The 27,222-nt window shown below is 45.6% G+C and overlaps 1 protein-coding gene across 7 annotated transcripts in view; it reads right to left on the reverse strand.

Annotated features, from left to right (window-relative positions):
- The window catches only part of EFCAB6 (EF-hand calcium binding domain 6), a 253,930-nt gene that overhangs the window by 206,194 nt on the left and 20,514 nt on the right, over nt 1-27,222 (reverse strand). For 6 of the 7 annotated variants that reach the window (XM_061418797.1, XM_061418799.1, XM_061418798.1 and 3 more), the window contains 3 exons: nt 26,874-27,019; nt 17,294-17,505; nt 6,353-6,441 (listed from right to left, as the gene is read on the reverse strand). In XM_061418797.1, the coding sequence (XP_061274781.1) occupies nt 6,353-6,441; nt 17,294-17,505; nt 26,874-27,012 (440 nt within the window). In that variant the 5' untranslated portion in view covers nt 27,013-27,019. The remainder of the gene's footprint in view (nt 1-6,352; nt 6,442-17,293; nt 17,506-26,873; nt 27,020-27,222) is intronic. The other variant, XM_061418800.1, reaches the window with a different exon arrangement.

The following is a 27,222-nucleotide window of genomic DNA, read 5'->3' on the forward strand; positions in this document are numbered from 1 at the left end:
CGTGATCTTAGTTTTCTGAATGTTGAGCTTTAAGCCAACTTTTTCACTCTCTTCTTTCACTTTCATCAAGAGGCTCTTTAGTTCTTCACTTTCTGCCATATGGGTGGTGTCATCTGCATATCTGAGGTTACTGATATTTCTCCCAGCAATCTTGATTCCATCTTGTGCTTCATCCAGCCCAGCACTTCACATGCTGTACTCTGCATATAAGTTAAATAAGCAAGGTGATAATACATAGCCTTGACATACTTTTATCTTCATTTACATTTATCTTTTATCTTCTTATAATTTTACCACCTAGGTATGTATCCTTAAACAAAACAGTTCAGTTGTCTGGTTTTGAACTTCACATGTGAACAGAAGTATTTGTTCACTTTTTCCTCTTCCCTCAGTGTTACATCCATGAGTCATTCAGGCTGTTGACTACAGGTGTCATTTGTTGGTTGTCATTGGGCTTCCCCTTGTGGCTCAGCTGGTAAAGAATCTGCCTGCAATGGAGGAGACCTGGGTTTGATCCTTGGGTTGGGAAGATCCCCTGGAGAAGGAAAAGGCTACCCACTCCAGTATTCTGGCTTAGGTCTGTAAATGGTTCACAAAGAGTCAGACGCAACTGAGCAACTTTTCACTTGACTTCACTTCAGTTGGCGTTTTTGCAGCCTTTGACTCAATAAACATACATTAAGCACCTCTGTTGCTGCTGTTTAGTCACGAAGTCATTTCCAACCGTTCTGCCACCCGATGGGCTGCAGCGCGCCAGGCTCCTCTGTTCATGGAATTCCCAGGCAAGAATACCAGAGTGGGTTCCATTTCCGACTCCAGGGGATCTTCCCAACCCAGGGATCGAACCCATGTCTCCTGTGTCTCCTGCATTGGCAGGCAGATTCTTTACCACTGAGCCACCTGGGAAGCACATTAAGCACCTGATCTGTGCCAAGCACTCTCCTAGGGACTTGGAATACATCAATAAGTCAAACGGATAAAGTTGCCTGCCCTTGTGGAGCTCACGTTCTATGTTGAGAAAGTCTCACTTGTGTGTTAGCCTCAAGGGTGTGGGTGGAGTGACCTACAGGCTTATCTGGTGGAAGCACTGCAGACACTGGGAAGCACCAGTCAAAAGTGCTAAGGTGGAAGCAACAAGAATGTCCTCAGTTTGGGAACACCATGAACGAGAGCAGAGCAGCAGAGTCCCATCAGGGAGGCCAGCCAGATCACAGAGGGTCTTGCAGTTTCCGTGGGATCACCTGCCTTTCGCTGGTAGCATCTTCTAGCATTTCCCTAGTCAAGATCTGCAGGAGGTGAACCATCTCAGTTTTTGTCTGAAATGTTGTTATTTAATCCTCAGGCTTTTTTTTTTTTTTAATGTTTCTTGCTGTGTTTGCTGCTGCTGCTACTGCTAAGTCGCTTCAGTCATGTCCGAATCTGTGTGACCCCATAGACGGCAGCGCACCAGGGTCCCCCGTCCCTGGGATTCTCCAGGCAAGAACACTGGAGTGGGTTGCCATTTCCTTCTCCAATGCATGAAAGTGAAAAGTGAAAGTGAAGTCGCTCAGTTGTGTCCAACTCTTAGTGACCCCATGGACTGCAGCCCACCAGGCTCCTCCATCCATGGGATTTTCCAGGCAAGAGTACTGGAGTGGGGTGCCATTGCCTTCTCTTTAATCTTTAGAAATTCAAAGATGCTGTCTGAACCTTTGAAAGTGAGAGTGTTACTTGCTCAGTCGTGTCTGACTCTTTGTGATCCCGTGGACTGTAGCCCACCAGGCTCTTCTGTCCATGGGATTCTCCAGCCAAGAATACTGGAGTGGGTTGCAATGCCTTCCCCAGGGGATCTTCCCGACTCAGAGATGGAACCCGAGTCTCCTGTGTCTCCTGCATTGGCAGGCAGGTTCTTTACCACTGAGCCACCTGGGAAGGATAATCCAATGCAAAGGCTCCCTTTCTGCAAGTCAGTGTGAAGAAAGTTTACGAGATGGAGCTGAAAGGTAACCTTGAACATCATGGGCAAAGGCACCAGATGTGGCTCCCTTTTCCAAACAGTCTGGTCCCAGTGGTGAGCAGACACCGTGGGAAGAGGAGGAAAGGTGGCCAGGGGTTCCCACAGAAAGAGCTCTCCTTCTTATTCTTACAAATACAGCTTTTAAAAAAAATCTAGGAAGGCAAATACTTTAGCTCAGCACACTGAAGAGCTCCTCCCACACTCTCGCACCTTTTGTTGTCACTGTTGAGACATCTGTGTCAGTCTAACGGTCACTCCTGTGAAGTCAACCCCATCTTTCTTCTCCCTGCCTTCAACATTTTCTCTTTGATTTTAATGTTCTATAGTTTCACTGTGATATGTCTAGATAGGCATCCCTTTTTATTTATCTGGCTCGAGACTCTAAACCGTTACCTTTTCAAATACAGTCCCTGTGCTACTCCTTCTCTCACATATCTGGAAACCCAACAAGAGGTATTACTGGGCCTTCTCTGCCCACCTCCCATGTTCTTACACCTGTCCTCCGTGTTTGCATCTCTGTTTCTGAGCTGCATTCCGGATACTACCTTCAGATCTGCTTTCCACTCCACTAATGCTCTTTCCAGCTGTGCTGAATCCACCATTTTCACCCATCCACTAAAACTTTATTCTACAGCAGGCGTTATCTTTCAGTGCTAGCAGTTCCACTGTGTACTTCTTCAAATCTTTATTTTTGTTGCCTCTTGTTTTGCATTCATGTATTGAATCCATTCTTTCATTTCTTTAAAGCTATTACAACACTGGTTTTATATTCTGTATCTGACAGTTTCAACATGGCAAGTGTCTGGAGATCTGATTCTACTGGACAGGATTTCCATTTGTTTGCGGTCCTCATTCTTCATTTCTTCATGTGTCGTCAAGGTTTTCTGTGTGACGCTTTACCTGTGGCTTTCTTTAAGGGCTATGTTGTAGACGTATCCCTCCCTTGAAGGGCACACCCAGTCCAGGACCAGTTTTAAGTAAATTCCTAGCCTGAGACTTTTCAGACCACACAGGTAGCATTATTTTAGGTATAGATCTTCATTAAAATTGACTTGTGATTACAATCTTTCCTCTATTCACCCAATGCCAGTGTTGAAATAGCTAGGTTTCTGTGATGCAGATCTATATTTTGATAATTATCCTTACAAGAGGGTATAGGGGTCCCCACTGTCCATGTACTGGTCTTCTCTTTGGTTTTTCCACCTTGGATAGACCCTGTAGGCTTTGTCTTTTATCCCTTTCACTCCAAAGACCCAACAAAACTGAAACACCAGTTCACCAAGATTTGGCCAATACTTTGTGGCAAAAACTTCTTTATACAAAACTTCTCTAGATTCCAGTTCCTACTGCATGCTTAGCCTCTAAGAATTACTTCCTTTCTTGCCAGCTCAGTAATGCATTAAAATATTTTACCTTTAATCCACCATTTTAGTTGTTTTCAGTGGAAGTGTTGTTCATGGAGGTAGCCTACCATAGTACTAGAAACAGAATTTTCTATTCACTCTAATACATGGCCTTAAACAATAAGATCATGGCATCTGGTCCCATCACTTCATGGCAAATAGATGGGGAAACAGTGGCTGACTTTATTTTTCTGGGCTCCAAAATCACTGCAGATGGTGATTGCAGCCATGAAATTAAAAGACACTTACTCCTTGGTAGGAAAGTTATAACCAACCTAGACAGCATATTAAAAAACAGAGACATTACTTTGCCAACAAAGATCCATCTAGTCAAGGTTATGGTTTTTCCAGTGGTCATGTATGGATGTGAGAGTTGGACTATAAAGAAAGCTGAGTGCTGAAGAATCGATGCTTTTGAACTGTGGTGTTGGAGAAGACTCTTGAGAATCCCTTGGATTGCAAGGAGATCCAACCAGTCCATCCTAAAGGAGATCAGTCCTCGGTGTTCATTGGAAGGACTGATGTTGAAGCTGAAACTCCAATACTCTGGCCACCTGACGCGAAGAGCTGACTCATTGGAAAAGACCCTGATGCTGGAAAAGATTGAGGGCAGGAGGAGAAGGGGACGACAGAGGATGACATGGTTGGATGGCATCACCGACTCAATGACGTGGGTTTGGGTGGACTCCGGGAGTTGGTGATGGACAGGGAGGCCTGGCGTGCTGTGGTTCATGGAGTTGCAAAGAGTCTCAGATACGACTGAGCGACTGAACTGAACTGAAACAATAAAGAGAATTTAGCTTCATGAGTAAGCCAGATATCTTTCTAATTTACTTTAAATATTCAGTCTGTTGTGTTTAAGAAAGTAATGTATGATACTTTTCATCTCAAATTATTAGACTGAAGTTTCACAATTGAACAAAAACAAAAAAGAACTCTCCTGCTTTTAGTTTTTTCCAACTGTTGAGCTTTTTCAGCAAAGAATATTCAAATTATGTTACTTATCCCCCAAATGGGGATGGTTTCATTAGGTCAAGAGTAAGAATATGCCTATGAAATGACCAGTCATTCTTCTGAATGAGTCTGGAAGTTATCCTAGCTCATCACTTACAGACAGCATCAGCAGATCACAAGTCCCTGATCCCAGAGCAGATAATACTTTGTCATTCTTGGTGGAGCTGCTGCACTGAATTTTTTTTTTTAAGTGTTAGTCCCTCAGTCATGTCTGGCTCTGTGTGGTCCCGTGGACTGTGGCCTGCCAGGGTCCTCTGTCCATGGGATTCTCCAGGCAAGGACACTGGAGTGGGTTGCCATTTCCTTCTCCAGATGATCTTCCTGACCCAGGGATCGAATCCAGGTCTACTGCATCACAGATGAACTCTTTCATCATCAGAGCCACCAGGGAAGGACACAAGTTACCATCCTAGCCGTTTTTACTGTACAGCTCACTCAGTTGGTAAAGAATCTACCTGCAATGCAGGAGACCCCAGTTTGATTTCTGGGTCAGGAAGATCCACTGGAGAAGGGATAGGCTACCCATTCCAGTATTCTTGGGCTTCCCTTGTGGCTCAGCTGGTAAAGAATCTGCCTGCAATGCCAGAGACCTGGTTTCAGTCCCTGGGTTGGGAATATCCCCTGGAGAAGGGAAAGGCTACCCACTCCAGTATTCTGGCCTGGAGTATTCCATGGACTGTATAGTCTATGGGGTCACAAAGAGTCAGACACGAGTGAGCAACTTTCACTTTCACTTCACTTTCACTTTCAGTAATGTGAATATATCCATACTGCTATGCAAGGGATCTCTGGGACTTGCTCACCTCGCAAAACAGAAACTGTACCCAGTAATCACCAATCCCCCTTCCCTCTCTGCACGGCTGCACTAATTCTCACAACTCAGCTATATCCAAGATGGCTGCGATCATGAAAGTCACAATACCAGAATGTGCTAATATTTCAGAACCAAGTCTAATTCTCTCAGAATTGTTTACACAATTCCTGAGAAAATGAAGCTTACTCATTTAGAATCAGAATAATCTGAGTCAATAATTTTTCTACTATAAAACAATATTTCCTACATTGTACACTAGCATCAAGGAACTTAACAGCTGACAGAGACAGTAAAGTTCAGGCTTCAGCACTCTTGTTTTGCAGATAAGGAAACGAGCCCCATGCTCAGACTACAGCTATGAGGACCTCATACAAAGATCTCCTAAAATTTTTTCCTTTATAGCTACAAAAATATGATCACTAGCCAATGAAAGACACTAAAAATGCATGGAAAAAAACAAATTTAAAATGTGGCATCTTAATACTCTTACTTCAAAGTTTACATTCCGTATTTCCAAGTAATTCCCTGGTGGTCCAGGGTTAAGATGTGCTGCTTTCAATGCCAGGGCCCATGTTCCATCCCTGGCTGGGGAACTAAGATCCCACAAGCCTTGCAATGTGGCAAAAAAAAAAAAAAAAATTAAATTCCTTATTTCCAAATATGAAAGGCATCGCATATGAAGTATGTTGTGCTGGGTGTGTGCAGTTGTATCTGACCCTTTGTGACCCCATGGACAGTAGCCCTCCAGGCTCCTCTGTCCCTGAGATTTCCCAGGCAAGAATACTGGAGTGGGCTGCCATTTCCTTCTCCAAGGGGTCTTCCAGACCGAGAGATCAAACCCGACTCCCCCGCATCTCCTGCACTGGCAGGCAGAGTCTTTACCACTAGCACCACTTGTGAAACATGTTGGTCTGGTTTTAATTTGCTGTGTCTCCACTTTGAATACAATATTATTTCTCTTATCCTGAAACATATACCATTTAGACATCAGAATCTTCTCTAAGTAAATTTTTTGCCTGAGGATTGTATCTGTTGACATGTTTAGCTCTAATGTGCTTGTGTCCTATCTCGCATCACTTCAAGTTTTAAATTTTCATACGAGGAAAAAAAAAAAAAAACACTTACCTCTTTATAACATTGATATTCAGGTCAATTCCTCCAAATCTGGACAGGAATACAAGGTACGGAACAGCCCCAGAACTGGTGAGGGGGATCTACACCCAAACAAGAAGAGTGGCAGCTCGTTAGTGAGTTCAGGGCCAAGCCGTGGACAGCACAGCAGGCTTCAAGACACGGGCAGGGCACTCAGAGCAGGGCGGGCGCTCCAGGACGCTTACAGCTACTCGGCTCAGGCGCCTGAGTCGACAGGCACCATCAGCAAACCAAGCACGAGCAGCAGACACACCAGAATGCCAGTCTGCACTCAACCAAAGCCACCAAGCCCTCTACAGAATTAGCTAAAATCTAGGTCCATCTAACTGGGAAAGACTGAGGGCAGGAGGAGAAGGGGACGACAGAGGATGAGATGGTTGGATGGCCTCACTGACTTGATGGACACGAGTCTGAGCAAACTCGGAGAGACAGTGAAGGACGGGGAAGCCTGGAGTGCTGCAGTCCACGGGGTCACAGAGAGTCAGACACAGCTAAGCGACTGAACAGCAACAACAGGTCTTTCTAAAGGGTAAAGTAGGGCCCTCCCTGGTGGTCCAGTGGCTAAGACTCCTCGCTCCCAGTGCAGAGGGCTTAGGTTCCATCCCTGGTCAGGGAACTAGATCCCACATGCCTCAACTAAGACCCAGCTCAGCCAAATAAATAAATGTTTTTTAAAAAGATAAACTAACAGTAGTAGAAATATATTCTAATATATTTTACATATGTATTTATATATATGTGTGTGTGTATAAATATATATATATTTCCCAAGAGTCTGAGGCCACAGCACAATTTATCCTCTGAGTATCATGTACCCTTTCTATACAGTCATATGCTTTTAAGGTAGAAAAAAGTCATTTTTAAATCTAAAATTCTACAAGGGACATCATTGGGCCAGGCGGGTTAATACGGACTCTAGAGTAAATAAAAGTATTACTACCTCAATGTTTACCAAAGTTGATAACTGTGCTATGATTAGGTAAGAGAACAGTTCTTACTCTTGAAGAAATACACACTGAAGTATTTAGAAGTAAAGGACCAGTAATAGGACTTCCCTCGTGGTCCAGAGGCTACGAATCTGCTTGCCAATGCAGGGGACACAGGTTCGAGCCCTGGGCCAGGAAGATTCCACGTTGTGTGGGGCATCTAAGTTCATGTGTCACAACTGCTGAAGCCTGTGCTCTCGAGCCCGAGAGCCACAACTACGGAAGCCCAGAGCCCAGAGCCCGGGTTCCGCAGCAAGAGAAGCCACCGCTATGAAGCTCTCACACCGCAACGAAGAGTGGCCCTGCTCACTGCCACGAGAGAAAGCCCGTGCGTAGCAATGAGGACCCAGCACAGCCAAAAAACAAAGAAAGCACCGTTAGTATAAGCAATTTCCGCTTAAATGGTTCAGAAAAAATTACATACATTATTTGTGTATTTCAAATATTTATAGTTTGCATATGTGCACAGAGGGAGTGAAAGATTACAGGAGAAGCGAATGAGGTTAAATGTTCACAGTTGAAAAATCTGGGCAAGGGTAAACGGCCATTATTTGTACCATACTTTCCTTTACAAACTTGCTGGAGGCTTGAAATTACTTTTAAATAAAAAGCCAATTTTTTAAAAAAAGTGAAAAAATTATTTCCCCAGAAAGCATGTGAAACTAAAATTAAAATAAACACACAGTCAATATAAATATATATTTTAAGCTTCATGCAAATACACAAGTACAATCTCCCGTACAGCTGAACGGCTCCTGAGCCCATACAACCAAGTCTGATATTTACTTAGCCCTTAAAATTCCAGCCTCAAAGCCGAGCACAGTTATCTCGGTCTTCCCCAAAGGACACGTTTCCCTTTACTGTTTAAAACATGTATAACTAGGACATGGGACTGTGGGGAGAGTGGCTCACAGGGTGGGCCTCTGCAAAGCCTTTTCCTGGAAAGGACACCAGGACTCTGACTTCTGACAGGGTGGTTTTCAGCAGATACAACTTGGGTAGGTACCTCAGAGGTTCCCAAGTCCCACAGAAGAAGGGCAAGGACAGGTTAAACGTGCAGTTTCCCAGACTGGATGCCCCCCTGGTCTCAGCAGTGATGAGAGTTAATGCGGAAGGGAGGAAGCTGACGGTGAAGGGGCTCATACTTCGTAAACGGGCACAGGCGCTAATCTTGGTTCTAACTCATCCAGCCCCAGACCACCTTCTGAGGAAGCTGAAACCTTCCACATTTCACAGAGCAGAGGAATGACCTCCCCGCACAGCACAGAAATCTGTGACTCCAGAGCCCAAGCTCATTTCACTACACTAACCACCATATGGGGAAAAAAAAAAAAAAAGTCCATCAACCGTTGAGGTTTTTGTCACATTTCATGTTGCTACTTGTGCGTGCGTGCCAAGGTGCTTCAGTCATGTCCAATTCTTTCCAACCCCAGGGACTGTAGCCCGCCAGGCTCCCCTGTCCATGGGGATTCTCCAGGCAAGAGTACTGCAGTGGGTTGCCGTGCCCTCCTCTTCCAGGGGATCTTCCCGACCCAAGGGTTGAACCCCCTCCCTTCTGTCTCACTGGCAGGCGGGTTCTTTACCACTAGCACCACCTGGGAAAATTAGTGCTACTTGTGAAGTGAAGTGTAAGTCGCTCAGTCGTGTCCCGACTCTGTGACCCCATGGGCTGCAGCCTACTAGGCTCCTCTGTCCATGGAATTCTCCAGGCAAGAACACAAGTACTACCTGTGATCTGATGCAAATTCTAAGGTGGCAGATACATTTTTGCAATGCCTAGTTTCCAAACTAAGCTCAAGGATCCAGTCTAAAAGGAAAGGCTGGACTAAGGATTCACTTCTCCAGGATTTGCGATTCTGGCAAAAATGTCTTGAGACTCAAAACCGTCCACTGATGAATCACTGGAAGCAAATCCTTAGACTGCAGCTGGCGAAGCACAGTTTGTGAATGCACGTCCAGTGTGTTGATCAGAACCTTCCAAGGCTTCTCTTTCCTTGGGACAACCACCAAGACCTGAATAGAACTTTGCTTTCCTTCTCTGGCATCTAGTAACCGGTGCAACTTCTTTTAAAATGTTCAACTTATACTGATATTCAGAGACTGAGACACATTTAAAAACAATTCATATCACTATTAATGAAACTAAGGAACAGGATGGCTAACAAACAATGCCTCGTCTATCATCACCCTGACATTCAAACACTCTTGACATGGTTCTTAAGATAAAATTACAGCTAAAATAAATTCACTAAAACTGGGAAATTCTCTTCTAATTTTTAATGCATTTTGTAAATTTTTATTTACTTTATCTCTGGCTGTACTGGGTCTTCACAGCTGGGCGGGCTTCTCTCTAGTTGTAGGCAGCGGGGGCTCCTCTCGAGTTGTGGTGAGCAGGCTTCTCATGGAAGTGGCTTCTGTTGTTGTGGAGCACAGGCTCTAGGGTGAGAGGGCTTCAGTAGTTGCGGCTCCCGGGCTCTGGAGCACAGGCTCAGCAGTTGTGCACGGGCTTAGATGCTCCACGGCATGCGGGATCTTCCCAGATCAGGGATTGAACCCGTGTCTCCTGCATTGGCAGGTGGATTCTTTACCACTGAGCCACCAGGGAAGCCCCCTCTTTTCTAATTTTTAAGATTTCCACGAACTATTTTACCAGTTTTATACATTGCCAGTTAGGCTTATATTGACCATTGAAAAAGAAAGTTGGGTATCACCATGTGGATTAGTCATTAAAAGACCTAGAAAGGTCACACACCCTGTGAAGTCCAGGGATTAGGGAGACAAGCTCTGCCCTGCTTTCCCAGTGAACCTGGCCTCCTGTGAAGGCACTGCACTCCGGTCTCCTGGGTTTATGCATGGGTCACGAGAGCTCAAGGTTCTAGAAACACACGCTGATAGTAAGACAGACCACGTGAACCTGTTATGTAAAGGCTCTGAAGTTCTACAGTTCTCAGTGACTTCTTTTTAAAACAGATGTCGCTTTTAAAAAAACGGATCCACATTTCACATTTTCTGTGCTGTTCCTCTTCCTGCATAGCTGATTAGCTTGGGAGGCTGTCAAAATTTTAAATTAACATTAGATCATGAATATAGGGAGACATTAGCAGGAAATAATATTTTCACTTTCCATTTGGTATAAAGAAAAGATCAGTTCAATCAGGCTTGTGATGAAACGGATGCAATGTTTGTGAGGACAAATGTTCTTTAAAAGCAAGAGAACATTACCACACGACACAGCACTTCCACTCCTAGGTACGTACCCAAGAGAAGTGAAAACATATGTCCACATAAAAACTTGTACGTGGAAGTCCCAGCAGCGCTGTTCACAGAAGCCAAAGCGTGGAGACAACCCAAAGGCCCATCACCTGACGCTAAAGAGGCTGCGTTGTCTCCATGCAGCGGAGTACTATTCAGTCATAGCAAGGAGCGAAGTACCAATTCATGCTGCAGCATGGATGTTTAGCAGAACTAAACATTATGCTGAGTAAAAGAAGCCACACACCAAAGATCATATACTACATTATTCCTTTTTATGAAATAGCCAGACTACACAATCTATTAAGACACAGAGTAGATTAGTGGTTGTCAAGGATTAGGGGAAGGGGGAGTGCAGAGTAACTGCTAAGGAATACAAAAGTTTCTTTTAGGGATGATGAAATGTTCCGGAATTAGATAGTGGTGATTGTGAATCACTCTGTGAACATATTAAAAACCTCAGGGGTTTCCCTGGTGGCTCAGTGGGAAGGAATCTGCCTGCCAGCACAGGAGTCACCGGTTCAATCCCTGGTCCAGGAAGATTCCACAAGCCTCACAGCAGCTAAGCCCACGCAACACGACTACTGAACCTGTGCTCTCGAGCCTGGGAACTGCAGCCACTGAGCCCATAGCCACAGCTCCTGAAGTCCGAGTGCCCGAAAGCCCGTGCTCTGAAACAAGAGGAGCCGCCACAGTGAGAAGCCCACGCACCGCAACTAGGGAGTGGCCCCTGCTCCCCACAGCCAGAGAAGAGCCTGTGCAGCAGCGAAGACCAGCACAGCCAGAATAATCAACAAATGAAATCACCGGAAAAACCCCACAGACCCGTCCACTGTCAAGTGCTGAATTTTATGATATGTGAATCGTATCTCAGTAAAGCTCTTATTTAAAATGTGGATATAATAAATAGTGAAGGTGAAAGAATCAATATATATTATTTCTGAGATTCTGGAAGCGAATAAAGGGGAAACATTTTTTAAAAGAAGAGGAGGAAAGCTCTTCACCTTCCTCCCCCTTCCCTTCTTCCCTGTCTGCCCCTCACAATTCAGTCCTGCAGTCATTAGACGGGGCAGAGACACGTGGTGTCTGCCATGTCAGGGAGCCTGGTCCAGAGCCAGGGAGCGCACCCACGCGGCGGGCAGAGGGCATCCACCTGGGTGTGTGGGCGCTGGAGATGGGAGATGGGTGATGAGTCACATGCCAGCACATTCAAATAAGTGAAACAAGCGGGTTCAGTCCCTGGGTTGGGAAGATCCCCTGGAGGAGGAAATGGCAACCCACTCCAGTGCGCTCGCCTGATCTGTCCCACGGATGGGGGAGACTGGTGGCTGCAATCCCTGGGGTCACAGAGTCGGGCCTGACTGAGTGACTGAGCACACACGCACGCACATGTGTGTATAGGGATGTGCATATGGAACAGGCCCCTGGAGCTCTGCCCACTTAGAGGGCCCGGAGCAGTAGCGTCCAGGAGCAATGAGCAGCCCTGCTGCCTAGATCCCAGATTCCGGATGCCTGTTTGCATTAAAAAGAACCAGCGCTCTTTGGAGAGACAGATGATTCCAGGACTGAGCATGGAAAGTACAGGTGAGCTTGTAACATCTTGCATCAGGAAGTCAGAAAGTGCTCCAAAAATGCTAGGGACACGTCAAAAAGACACAGAAACCAGCATGAAGGTGCCTTTGTGGCTAAATTAGGGACAATTTAAATATCAAAATAAATAATGAAAGCAATGGATCATAACCCACTTACTAAAACAGGAAATCTCAAGTCCCTGAAAATATATAAACAATAAAGAATATATGAAGCTTGGTGAGGAATGACACATCTACACAGCTTCCAAGATGTCTCCTACAAACTGCTTATTAATTACACAGTATAAAGAACATTCCGCTGGGAAAAGAAAGGGGGATCTGACAGCTCCCACCTTAGTGGAGTGACCACAGTGAACAGCAGCAGTGATGGGACAGGCGGAAGTCACCTGCAACCTAGCAAAAGGTCACGAGGCGAGCACAGCGAGGCTTCTGCGACATTCCTGCCAAAGATGCAGGCCTCAATCTAGCCATCGGGAAACACCTACCATCTGACAAACTCAAGTTGGGGACACTTTACAAAATAACGGGTCTGCAATCTTCAAAGTGTTACGGTCCTCAAAACTAAGGACAGACTGCAAAACGTCCAGATGGAAGGAGACTTGCCAGATGCGCTGCACAACTGTGACCTGGGTCCGGGGCTGAGGCAGTCGTTGTGACTTGACGTTACTGTCTTTACCATTATGGTTGCATTGTGGGAGTACAGAACAGGGCTGGTTTTAAGGAAACATGCAAGGAGATCCAACCAGTCCACCAAAAAGGACATCAGTCTTGAGAGTTCATTAGGATTGCTGTTGAAGCTGAAACTCCAATACTTTGGCCACCTGATGTGAAGAGGTGACTCACTGGAAAATACCCTGATGCTGGGAAAGATTGAAGGCAGGAGGAGAAGGGGACGACAGAGGATGAGATGGCTGGATGGCATCACCAACTCGATGGACATGAGTTTGGGTAGACTCCGGGAGTTGGTGATGGACAGGGAGGCCTGGCATGCTGCAGTCCATGGGGTCACACAGAGTCGGACACGACTGAGCGACTGAACTGAACTGAACTGAACACTGAGATACTTGAGGTAATGAAGCAGCTTCCTTCTAAATGGCTTAGGAAAAACAATTGTTCTTTGCAGTATACTTCCAACTGGTCCCTAACTCTGGGACTGCTTTTTTAAAACAAAGTAGCAGAAGTTGTGGCAGAGAAAGCTCTGAACAGACTAACCTCCCACAGTCCCCTGTAGACTCTGTCAAAATACAAAAAAAGAACTATCTAAAGGCTCAGGAGAGTGAAAGAAAGCAGGCAGGTGTTGGAGGAAAAACCTTTAAAACTTCAGAAGAAAGGACAAGTACAGAGTTTCCTGTTCTTAATGGCTTTGAACCTGAGTGGCCACAATCAGTGGCCAGCACGAAGCAGCTACATCTGCGCCCACCCACCCCCACCAAAACCAGACTGTCTTTCTGGCCTGAAGAACCAACACACTGAACCCAAAGCAACCACAGCCATTAGCAATATGAGGGGGATCTGAAACAGGAGAGAGAGAGAGGAGGAGCCCCACCTTCTGTGTACACACCCTGTCCACATTCCAGCTGACGCCTGAACCATGCATGTGCAGGTCACATGTGAAGAGTCCCAGCTAAAGACAAAAGAGGTGGGAGTGAAAATTGATACAGCCCCTATGGAGGACAGTATGGAGAGTCCTTAAAAAACTAGGGATGAAACTACCACATGACCCAACAACCCTACTACTGGGCACAGATCCTGAGGAAATCATTGAAAAAGACACACGTGCCCCCGTGTTTACTGCAGCACTATTTACGACAGCTAGGACACGGAAGCGGCCTAGATGTCCATCAGCAGATGAACGGAGAAAGAAGTTGGAGTACATGTACACAATGGAATATTACTTGGCCATAAAAAGGGAATGCATTTGAATCAGTTTTAATGAGGTGGATGAACCTAGAGTGAAGTAAGTCAGAAAGAGAAAAACAAATATTGTATATTAACACATATATATGGAATCTAGAAGGATGTACTGATGAACCTATCTGCAGGGCCGGAATGGAGACGCGGACACACAGAACAGACTTGTGGATACAGTGGGGAAAGGAGAGGGTGGGACGAATGGAGAGAGTAGCGTGGGGACATACACCACCGTACGTGAAACGGACAGCTAATGGAGAGCTGCTGTATAACAAACGGGGCCCGACCCAGCACTCTGTGACAGCCTAGAAGGGTGGGACGGGGTGCAGGGTGGGAGGGAGGTTCAAGAGGGAGGGGACATATGTATACCTATGACTGACTCATGTTAATGTATGGCAAAACCAACATAATATAAAGAAACCATACTCCAATTAAAAATAAATAAAATCTTTTTAAAAAAGACAAAAGAGCTGAACCAAGATATGAATGACTGCCTGCTGCAGGCAAGAAAGAATTTGGAAGCTGACTGCCATGCCAAAGTAAAGGCATTGACAGTTGAAGGAGTCAGTATAACAGAATCCAGTGTCTCCAGGGTACCACGCTGTGTAATCAACAGCCAGAGCCACATGTGACTCCAAAGCACGTGGATCATGGCCAGGGCAACTGAGGAAACGAGCTGTTACCTTTAATGTTAATTAAATTCTAAAAGTAAGCTCGTTTTTGGAAAATTCTTATGTTTGGAATGACTACGTGAAATTAGTATTTCAACTGCAAATTTTATGAAATCTCAATACAGGTTAAAAAAAAAAAAAGGTAGAGACATCACTTTGCCGACGAAGGTCTGTATAGTCAAAGCTATGGTCTTTCCAGTAGTCATGTATGGATGTGAGAGTTGGACCATAAAGAAGGCTGAGCATCAAAGAATTTCGAACAGTGGTGCTAGAGAAGACTCTTGAGAGTCCTTTGGACTGCAAGAAAATCAAACTAGTCAATCCTAAAGGATATCAACCCTGAATATTCATTGGAAGGACTGATGCTGAAGCTCCAATACTTTGGCCACCTAATGCAAAGAGCTGACTCATTGGAAAAGACCCTGATGCTGGGAAGATTGAGGGCAAGAAGAGAAGGAAGCAACAGAAGATGAGATGGTTGGACGACATCACTAACTCAATGGACAAGAGTTCGAGGAAACCCCAGTAGATGGTAATGCATAGGGAAGTGTGGCGTGCTGTAGTTCAGGAAGTCACAGTCAGACACGACTGAGGGACTGAACAACAATAATAAGATACAGATAAAGTATTTCTAATGGAAATGTGGTGTCTGAACTGGGGTCTGCTCTAAGTACACACCAGGCCTTGTAGACTTGGTACACAGAAAAGAATGGAAAATATTTTACCACCGATTTTGAATAGTGATGACATGTGGAAATGAGACATTTTGGTCAAACAAAAATATTATTAAAACTAATTCCACTTATTTCTTTTTTTCTTTGTAATGTAGCTACCAGAACATTTTAAATTACATATGTGCTTCACATTATGTTTCTATTGAAAACCATTAGTCTGGGATATAATTCAAATACACTCAACAGTGAAGGACCAACTATTTGTTTTCATACCTAATTCAAGACTCCACATTGCATTTAGTTGCATTGAGCAGCTGCAGCTGCATGCAACAAATTCTGATAAATTCTCTTTTCATTTTTGTTGTTACAATTATTTTCTAATTTTCCATGTTATGGCCTCTTAGATATACCCATCATTTAAAAGTGGACATTTAATTTCCAAATACATGGGGGTTTTTAAAGTATCTTTGATATTAATTTATCATTTTGGTATGAATTTCTCATTTAAATGCTTTCTTCTCTGCAATCACCCTCTGTATTTTTTCAGTCTTTTAACTTTATTGAGCCTTTCAATGCCTAAGTCAAAGATCTTTTGGTAAAGGATACATTGCCCTTGAAAATATGTGGGTTATTTTCAAATATCTTTTGATACTGATTTCTAACATAATTCCACAGTGATAAGAGGACAGTATGATTTCAAACCTTTAGACCATGAAATTCTTGCACCTTGTTTTATGTCCCTGGTATATAGTTTATGGGAACTTGAATAGAATTTGTATCCTGCTGTTGCGTGAAAACTGTATACATCTCAATTATGTTGAATTGGTTCATAGTGCTTTTCAGGTCTACTATCCCCTCGTACTTTTCTGTCTATTCATTATATTAATTTTTAAGAGCTTGATATTGAAACTCCAACTAAAATTTTTAACTTATCTACTGAAAAAATAATTGTAATATATAGTAGAACTATATGTAACTTTGTTCTGTATGTTCCAAATCTCCATTAAATGTGCTATTGTGCTTTGATAATTTAAAAAATAAAAAAAGATTTTTTTAAATGAAGGACCAGAGTAATGTGACCCTTCTCAAGAAAAAAAAAAATCAAAACAGGCCAACCCCGAGATGAGAATTACCAGACAAGGACTTTAAAGCAGCTATTTAAAATATGCTCAATGAGTTACAAGAAATATGTTCATAATTGAAAGAAAGTCAATAAATCTAAGCAGATAAATAGCAGTTATAAAAAAGAACCAAATGGAAATTCTAGAACTGAAAAATACAATGTCTAAACTTAAAAGTTCACTGAATAGACTTAATAACAGAATGGAGATGCTAAGAAAGAGTCAGTGAATTTGAAGACAGATCAATGGATATTATGTAATCTGCAAAACAGACAGGAAAAATATTTTTTTAAATGAACAGAGCTTCACTGCCGCCCATGGGGTCATTTTTAGTTACGCTTGTGAACTCAGTTGTGACATGCGGGGTGGGGTGGGGGGATCTGGTTTCCCTGACCAGTGATCGAACCTGGCCCCCTGCATTGGGAGCATAGAGTCTTAGCCACTGGACCATCACGGAAGTCCCCCAAATATTGTGTATATGGAAGTCTTAAAAAAAAAATAAAAGAGAATGGCTATGATAGTGCTACGTGCAAAATACGACCCAAGCACACGGTGGTGGCCCAAACCTGCCAGGACTTCACTCAACTGTGACAAGTGAAACTCTATGTGGGACAGCGCGGGGAAAGCCAGGCTAGGTCACGTGCCCCGTCCTCTCCTGCATCTCCCCACCGCATACCGGGTGCTTCCGAGTCTCCTTCGCCCGATACCTGAGCCAGAACATCCTGAAACTGTTCTCTCGTGAGAGGCAGCAGGAAGGTTGTGATGACCCTCCGCAGTTCACTCTTGGTCACCGTCATGTTGTTAGCGGTGTCGAGCAGGTGAAAGGCTCTCTTCAACTCATCTCCTTTCTCGGTAATTTTTTGAAATAAAATCCGTTTAACATCTAAGGACGACAGTATTGGATTTGCAACAGTTGTGGCTGTGAGAGAGAGAGAGAGAGAGAGCTATTTACTGGACGTGCTTAAGGCTACGATGATGAAAACTACTTCACTGCATACTAGGACCCAGCAGACTTCTAAAACAGTGTTTCTTCTACCATATCTAGGTTTACAAGCAGATGACCCGCAATGGCAAATCTGCAGTCATTGTCTTCACCTCTGAAATTTACACTTCAATCAATATAGACAATAGCAGTCACATTAGAAAGAAAGAAAAAGGCAAAGATTCTTCCCTAGAAAGGACCTATGTCACTGGATATTGGAGTTAAAACCTAGTTAAGAATTAATGTCATCGCAAATAAAGCTTTTTCTTTCAAATTTATTTTTTATCGAAGCATTAGTTGATTTAAAGTATTAGGTTAATTACTGCTGTACAGCAAAGGGATTCAGTTATATACTCATATGCACACACATTCTTTTTTTTATTCCCCTCCATTACCGTGTCATAGGATATGGAATATAGCTCCCTGTGCCACACAGCAGGACCTGATGTTGTTTGCATCTGCAAACCCCAACCTCCCTCTCCACCCCCCCAACCCCCACCCCTCGGCAACCATCAGTTTGCTCTCTGTGTCCATAATTCTGTTTGTTTCATAGATGGGTTCACTGTGTTATGTTTTAGATTCCATGTATAAGTGGTACAGATTTGTCTTTCTCTGACTTACTTCACTTAGTATGAAAATCTCTAGCTGTATCCATGTTGCTGCAGATGGAATTATTTCATTCCTTTTTATGGCTGAGTAGTACTCCATATATATATATATATATATTTATATATATAAGACTATATATATATATTTTATATATCAGATCAGATCAGTCGCTCAGTCATGTCCGACTCTTTGCAACCACATGAATCACAGCACGCCAGGCCTCCCTGTCTATCACCAACTCCCGGAGTTCACTGAGACTCACGTCCATCTAGCTGTATCCATGTTGCTGCAGATGGAATTATTTCATTCCTTTTTACGGCTGAGTAGCACTCCATATATATATATATATTTATATTTATATATATAGGACTATATATATATTTTATATATATATAGGATTTCCCTGGTGGCTCAGACGCTAAAGTGTCTGCCTACAATGCAGGAGACCCGGTTTCAACCCCTGGGTTGGGAAGATCTGGAGAAGGAAATGGCAACCCACTCCAGTACTCTTGCCTGGAGAGTCCCCCGGTTGGAGGAGCGTGGCAGGCTCCAGTCCATGGGGCCACAGCGAGTCGGACGCGGCTGAGCGACTTCACTCACTCACTCACCGTATCTATAAAATGTAGGTTGCTTACGTCGTTTCCGTGTCTTGGCTATTGTGAATAGCGCTACTATGAACACTGGGGTGCATGAATAATTCTGGAATTACAGTTTTGTCCGGATATGTGCCCAGGAGTAGGACTGCTGAATCACACGGTAACTCCCACTTTCAGTTTTCTGAGGAACCTCCATACCATTTTCCACAGTGGCTGCACCGATTTACATCCCACTGACAGTGCAGGAAGGTTCCCTTTTCTCCACATCCTCTCCAGCATCACATAAATCTTCAGACCATTGTATTCACTTTTCATCTTGGTGACCACAGTCCATTTAGTACCTCTGTTTTACGCAGTAAACTCCGGTCATATGAAATGTCTTGAACGTTGCTGCATTTTTCGTCAAATCATTCACAAGCAGGGGCTTGGAGAGGGTGACTCGGTATTTCCCTTGAAACGAGAATTTCTCATCAAGCAGTGGAACCTTTCTGGCACGTGGACACGATGGCTTTAGCCTTGGGGTGACCTGGGCCAGATGATATCAACAGATTCGGAGTGCCAGCATGGACCTTCCCAGAGGCAGCGAGGGGCCTGCTCACAGCTGCAGGGTGACTGAGCTGCCTTCTGTTTGAGGCAGTAACAGAGGACCTACCAGCACCCCCACTGCCGTGAAGAGCTCCCAGGTGCCCTCAGCTCAGGAGGAGCAATGTGGCAGGATCCAGGGACCACTCCGTCCTTCCAGGGGCTTCACAGGCCATCACCCCAGTGCCCGCCTTCCCTGAAGCTTGCTCTCTGTGCACACACGAGGCCTGTGCCCAGTGCTGGGGGTTCCTCTCGCTCACAACGGCCACAGCGACCTCCAGGCAGGGGATCATTTAACAGGGATAACACTGGAGACCCTGAACATAGATGGCTGGTTTGAGGTGACAGGATGAGGGTCTCAGGAAAATCTTAGAGGACACAGTGACATTTCCACTGCAAGGCTGTGTTCCTCGAAAGCAAGATAGGGGGCTGGAAGTGCAGCTGCTGCGGAGGACGGCCAGGGGAGGGGCTGCACAGAGCAGACCTCAGCCAGGAGAGGAGACTGGGAAAGTCAGAAGGAGCCAAGGCAGGCGGCCCTGTCCTCTGGCCTTGCGCTCTGGCTGTGAGATGCCACAGCAGGACTGTCACTGAGAGGGTGACACGGCCCAATCTTCATTCTCAAATATTGATTTATTCGGCTAAGCCAGGTGTTAGGTGCAGCACGAGGGTTCTCCCATCTTCGTTGTGGGACGTGGGACCTTTACTTGCAGCATGAGAACTCTTAGTTGCAGCATTTAGGATCTAGGTCCCTGAGCAGGGATTGAACCCAGGCCCCATGCAATGGGAGTGCAGAGTCTTAGCCACTGGACCACCAGGGAAGCCCTCTTTCATTCTTAAACTTCACTCTGGTATCACATGGGAGAGAAACAGAAGGGGGAGGAGAGGGGTGGTGGAAGACGTGCTGGGTGATTACGGCCAGCTCAGATGAGTCTCAAGGGAGGTCTACACTACTGTGATGGTCAGTGGGTGCAACGCAGGGGTGAATAAAAGAGCGGTTAAGATAGAGGAGGTCCACAGAACACTCTGATGTGATGCGCTGGGTGAGCAGGGGACGAGGACGAAGTTCGTGTGGGTGGCTGGGTGAGCCAGGAGAAAAGGAATACGGAGGATGGGGTTGGTTGGTGGTTTTGTCTGAGATGGCCGCACAAGCTGCCCACACACATGCTTCTCTTATGATATCGTGTTGACTCTCCTCCCGTCAGAAAGTGGGGTGTACACTCCTCCCCCTTAAAATGTGCATGAGTCCGTGGCTAAGGCAGAACTGGCACGATGTGATTGCTGAGACACGGCCACAAAGAAAGCACTACAGCCTCTGCCTGGCCCTCCTAAGACACTCACACCAGTTGCTGCGCCGCGAGGAGGGCAGGGAGCCCCGCAGAGGCCACGCGGAGGTGTCTGGCCAACAGCCCCAGCTGAGCTTCCAGCCAAGAGCCCGCACCACCTGTTGGCCATTCGAGAGGGCCAACCTCCAGAAGATCCCAGCCCTAGATGTCGAGTTGCCCCCCGCCTTGGCACCTCCCCCACTGAAGTGCAAAGAGCAGAGACAAGCCATCCCTGGGACCTAACTGTAGATCTGTGAGCAGAACACGTGATGGTTGAGGTTTCGAGCCTCTGTGTTTGGGGGAGTTTATTCATAACAATGGACACTTGGAACAGAAAGTCTGCAGGAAAGCTAAGGAGCTCGGTTTGGGATATCCAAGTGGGGATGTCCATTCGAAAACTGAATACACAAATCTAGAGGTCATAGTGGGTGGTGCTGGAGATCCAGGTGTGGGGACTGGCTATGTGGGAGCCTCAGGAAAGAAGGCAGGCAGGAAGAGAAGAGACCCTTTCGAAACATTGGCTTGAAAGGATGTGGAATTCATTCATTCAAAAGGTATTTCTGAGCACCTGTCACAGGCCAGCGCTGCTCTAGGCACTGGCGGGACTGCCGTAAGACAGGAAGCTCTGCTCTTGGAAAGCTTAGATAGACTCCAGAAGAGAGAAGCAGGAGGAGAAACAGAAAATAGATGATGATGTAACAGTAGATGGTGCCAAGTGCTTACAGGCAGCAGGACAGACCACGGAGGTGAGGGCGGCTGGGGAGCTGTCTCAGGTAGGGGAGTTGGGGGGAGCCTCTCTGGGTAGTCTGATGAGCTGAAACCAGACGGACAGAATGAGCCAGTCAAGCGCTGCAGTGAGAGTGTCCTCAACAGGCAGAAGAGCCTCCAATAAAGAGCCCCTGAGCAAGAGTGAGTCTAACGGGTCCAGGGAGCAAGAGATCTCTGTGGACAGAGGCGTGTGTCCAGCGAGACAGAGAGGCAGTGATGGCTGAGATCGGAGTGGGTGACACCTCAGATCCCTGCACAAGGACTGGGGTTTTCTCCAAAGGCAACGCAGGAGAGTTCAAGCAGTGAGCGATCGTATTAATATATGTGGCTTGTAAAAAGTTACTCTGGTTGCTATGCGGAGAGTAGATTACAGAGGGGCAAGAAATGAGAAGTTCAATGAGGAAGCAGTTCCAAGTTCCAAGGAGAAGTGACGGTGACTTGAACAAGGTCAAGGCTGTGGTGGAGGCAGGGTTTTTTTGGGGGGGGAGACAGATTAGAGACATAACCTAGAAACACAGCTGACAAAGTCTCACTGATAGCTTGGCCTGCTGAGCTGGAGAGGGCTGATGAAAAGAAAATGAAATCAAGGATAAGTCCTTGCACTTGAGGAACTAGATAAAGGATGATGCTCTTTACTGGGATGGAGAATGCCAGGTGTCAAGAGATGTCCCATCAGTTTGTGTTTGAGATGCCCGCTAGGTGATGCTCAAGCAGAAAGGTCAGGGGGCAACCGCAGATGCGACCTGGGGCTTAGGACAGGGGTCACAATGGAGCTGCTGTTTGCTGCAGTGGTGTTTCAGGACATGGAGCCAAATGCTTACATACGAGAGGTCAGACAGGCAGAAGACTGGGCTCAGAGCCTGGGGGAGAAGAAGGGACTGAAGTCCCCAAGGATGCTGGTTGTGCAGGGGCGGCTCTCTGCTTCCCTCTGTGTTCCTGTTGCTTTGAACCTCAGAAGCAGCTGATTCACGTGGCGGAGCTGCAGGGCCCCATGTCAGCTGGTGACAAATATTCCTCCCTCTGCCCACGCAGCCTGGAATTCCTCCTCCTGCACCCAGCATCATGGAGGGACCCCTTTATATCTGTCTCCATCTTGAAATCTTTTTTCAGACTTTTCACGTGTATTTTCAATGCTTCCCAAGAACCCCCTTCTTAGCAACCAACGATTCTAATTTTAAAGTATCAGAAAATATTGATTTGAAACGATCTGATTTTACCTGAAGGAAAACTTTTTATTTCATAAGTCTAATATGCCTTCTTTGGTTTAAAATGAAAGCAACAGCCAAACTTGCATAACCTGCTGGTGGGAGTACGAATTGATAGGATCTTTCTGGAGGAGAATTGACAAAATTTTTTACTTCCATTTAGGATATAGGAAGTCACAGAGACTGTCATCTTGACCCCAGCAAAGAGAACCAGGAGGATAAGCTTTAAAAAAAAAGAAAGAGAGAAGGGTTTGAAATCCATCAAAGAACTGAGGATGCAAAGAAACAGAAAGGACCAGCCACTCCTTGGAGAGAAAGCCCCCAGGACTCCTTTCCTCCTCGCAAAGTCTTGGGAAGAGAAGCAGATTCATCCTAGACAGGGGCGTAGAGAAAACCACCAATGGGAAGCATGTAGCAGCCGTGTGGACCGATCCCATGGACTTGTATCGCCAGAGCCTCAGGCACACAGCAAGTCTGCACCCATCCACATGGGCCTTCCCACATGGCAGTGGCAGCACCTGAAGCTGGGAGCAAGGCAGGGGGGCTATGAGCTATGCCCTGAGACATGGGGGGTCTTCCCTAAGTATCAGGCAGCTGCTCACCATGGCTGAGTACAGACCAGCGGCAAGCCCCTCTGAAGCCTATGGGACCCTCACCAAGTGCCCGTTGGTGGCCCACTGCAGACTGGAGGCAGGGGGCCAAGGTGGAGGGGGACCTCCTGAGGTGCACAAAGCTGGAGTCTGAGCTGGAGAAACCCTCCTCCAATTGTGGCGGGAGGGCTGGAAGCAGAGAGTCCCCCCCAGGACACCAGGCTGGCAGCTGGACTGGGAAGCAGAGATGACTGAAGTGTCCACGCTGCTCAGATCTCAGGGTCTGCTGAAGGGAAGTGTTTGAAACAAGAGGTCACCTGAATCTAACCACCACTGACACCAAATCCAGACACGACTAAACCAAGAAATAAACTGAGCCAGTCCACCTCATCAGAAGCCTGAGTGGAAGGAGCATTCCTTTTTCTGGTGATAAATATGATTTACTTCTGTCTCTACTCTTTTTGGGGGCTTCCCTGGTGGCTCAAACAGTAAAGCATCTGCCTGCAATGTGGAAGACCTGGGTTCGGTCCCTGGGTCAGGAAGATCCCCTGGAGAAGGAAATGGCAACCTACTCCAGCACTCTTGCCTGGAGAATCCCATGGATGGAGGAGCCTGGTAGGCTACAGTCCATGGGGTTGCAAAGAGGCGGACACAACTGAGCAACTTCACTTCCCTACTCTTTCTGGGGGCTTCCCTGATGGCTCAGAGGTAAAGAACCCATCTGCTAATGCAGGAGATGTGGATTCGATCCCTGGGTCGGGAAGATCCCCTGGAGAAGGAAGTGGCAACCCACTCCAGTGTTCTTGCCTGGGAAGTCCCATGGACAGAGGAGCCTGGCGAGCTACGGTATGTGAGGTCACAAAGAATCGGACATGACTTGAGCGTGTACACACTACTCTCTTTTACACAAATGTCTGCTGCTAAATCTTTTTTAAATTGCAAGACAAGTGAAATAAGAAAACATGACCTGATGAGGAGCAAAACCAATCATCAGAAGACCCACAGAGAACAGATGCGGAAAATGATCGGGTATTTAAACTAAGAATGACAAATATGTTAAAGAGATTAAGGGAAAACTGACAACATGCTGAACATGTGGGGGATTCCAACAGAGAAGCAGAAACTTTTTTTTAAAGCACATGAAAAAGCTAGAAAGGAAAAATACAATATCAGAGTGAAGAGTTCATTTAATTTGCTTAACAGCAGACTGGCCACACGGCAGAAGAAAGGACTCATGAGTATAAAGTCAGGTCCACAGAAACTATTCAAATTGAAACATAAAGCAAAAAACATCTTAAAAGGAAACAGGGTGTCTAGTATCTGTGGCTCACAGATTTACCCATGAATTGTGTTTATTTAATACGAGCTCTGTAATACATATCTACACGTGTGTGTGCATGAATGATGTGCCGTCGCTGGACAGCCAAACACTCAATGGTGACCAACTGTGGAGAGGAAAGGGGTGCTAGGGGACATTACATATGTATGTAAATAGTTTTTATTTAAGTGTTTATTTTAAATATATAACTTTTATTTAGAAAAGGAAAAATAATTCAGTACATTTTAAAAACCATCAGTAAAAACAAAAGGCAGATGACAGATGAAAAAAGATACAGATTGCACATAAAGCATTCATACTTTTAACAAAGAGCGCTCACACAAGTAACTAAAAAGACCCGCCCACAGCGGGCGAATGGGCAAAGGACATGAAGAGGCAGTTCGTCAGAGGAAGACGTGAACCTGACAGACTTGACGATCAAAGATAAGCTCGCCATTAGGGAAACGCAGGTTAACAGCACAACAGAATGCTGTTTCATGCATATCAAATGGACAAGAAGTCAAAGACAACATTCTGTGTTAGGATGCTCAGAAACAAGCACTTCTAATTGTTATCTGGGGGATGTGGAGCTACAAGCTTCCTAAAGGCGATTTGTGGTCCCTTTACGAGTGTGAACGCCCCTTAATCTGGTAATCCTGCTTCACTCCATTCTTCATTGTGCAGTCAGAAAGCTAGTTAACGAGGATATATCTGCAGAACACTGCGGGCGTGGAACAGATTTGTTAGTGACGATAAATGTCTGTGGTGGAGACTGCCGGTCACCCCAACATCCATTCTCCCCTGCTTCCAGAGACCCGGGCAGACAGACGCCCATCAGACATCGTCCGGGCTCCCCTCCGGCTCTCCGGTGGGGGCCCGTGGCCTCCTGCGGATGGCAGGTGAGCACGGTGGCCAGCGTGACTTCTGACCGGCTCGCCTCTCCTCTGGCCTGTTCTTCCATTGTGCTGCTCTGAGCCCTTCCGGCTCCTCGGGCTATGTGTCCACGGCGTACGCGTGTCTAGTCCAGCCCTGGTCTCTCTTGGCTGGGATGCCTCCTCTCCCTTTCAAGACCGTGGGCTCCTCCAGGGCAGACCCTCTACAGGACCTGCTCTTTATCCTCAGTCCCTAGGACAGTTCTTGTTACATCTTAGGGCTAAGAAAATGTGTGCGAAGAAAGAGAGGGAGGGAGGAAGGAACAAATGAGAAGACGCACACTTAGAGAAAATATAATGTCAAATTTTATTGCTTTAAAATTGATCCAAATAAGTTAGGCTTTCAGGTCCACTCAAAAACCTGCATGCAAATGTTTATACCAACTTTATTTATAATTGCCAAGGCATGACAGCAACCAAGATGTCCTTGAGGAGTGAATAAATGGTTGTACATCCATACAAGAGACTATTATTCAGAGAAAAAATAGAAATGAACTGTCACACCATGAAAAGACATGAAGGAGCCTTACGTGCGTATTGCTAAGTGAAAGAAGCCAATATGAAAACGCTTCGGACTGTATGATTCCAACTAAATGACATTCTCAAAGAGGCAAAACTACGGAGACAGCAGGAAGACCAGCGGCTGCCTGCAACCAGGGGGAGGGAGGGATGAACAGGCAGAGCACGAAGGCGTTTCCGGGCAGTGAGACTGTCTGTGAGACGTGGTAACAGTGGATACACATCGTCACACATTGATCAAAACCCAGAGGATGCACAAAACAAAGAGTGTGAACTCCAGTAACGTACCAGTAATGGTGTGTCACTTGTAAACACTGTCCCACACCATTGCGAACGCTGGTAATAACGGAACCTGGGGAGGGGAGTGCAGAAGTGTACAGGAACTCTCTGCACGGTAGCTCAGTTTCTCTGTAAACCTAAAATTACTCAGGGCGTCCCTGGTGGTCCCGGGGTTAAGGCTCAGTTGGTGCTTTCACCGCCGTGGCCCAGGTTTAATCCCTGGGCAGGGAACTAAGATCTCACGAGCTGCACGGCATAGCATAAAAATTTTTTTTTAAAAAAAGCTACTCAAAAAATATAGTTTATTAACTAAGAAAAAACCTGAGTAAGACAGTATACTAGATAATATAGTAGTTTAATTCCATGGCTCCTGTAATGTCTGGGTTCAAATCCCAACCCTGCCACCTAAAAACCACATAACTTTTGGGCAAGTGGCTTGATAAACCTGGGTCTCAGATTCCCCATACAGATAGGCACAGTAACAGAATCTATTTCACAGCTTTATTGGGCTGACAACACATCGTGTGAGGCCTCTGTGCAGAGTCCAGCATGCACTATCAGTACCATTTGCTCAGGAATACTCACATGAAGAAGGTCTGAACATATTTTGGAAAACACTCCTTGAATACACTCTGCATGGTGAAGAGTGCGGTCTTGAATGTGTGAATTTCCGTGTGTAAGGACATATAATATGCCAATCTGGTACAACTGCCATTTTGCACATTAAATCCCTGTGAAATGAACAAAAACAGGTCACATGACCCTCAACCACATCCCCCAGTGAGGCCAGCCTCCCGTCTACTCCTTTTCTGAAAGGGCAGCCGGGGACTGTAAAAATGTAGCTGGTCAGGACCTCACCAATGTTTCAGAGACCCCCTCTTAAAGTAAATACAAAATTGTGGGTTTTAGACTCGCTTTTATAGCAGATACAATA

The sequence above is a fragment of the Bos javanicus genome, chromosome 5 (genome assembly GCF_032452875.1).
Source record: "Bos javanicus breed banteng chromosome 5, ARS-OSU_banteng_1.0, whole genome shotgun sequence".
In the NCBI taxonomy this organism is placed as follows: domain Eukaryota; kingdom Metazoa; phylum Chordata; class Mammalia; order Artiodactyla; family Bovidae; genus Bos; species Bos javanicus.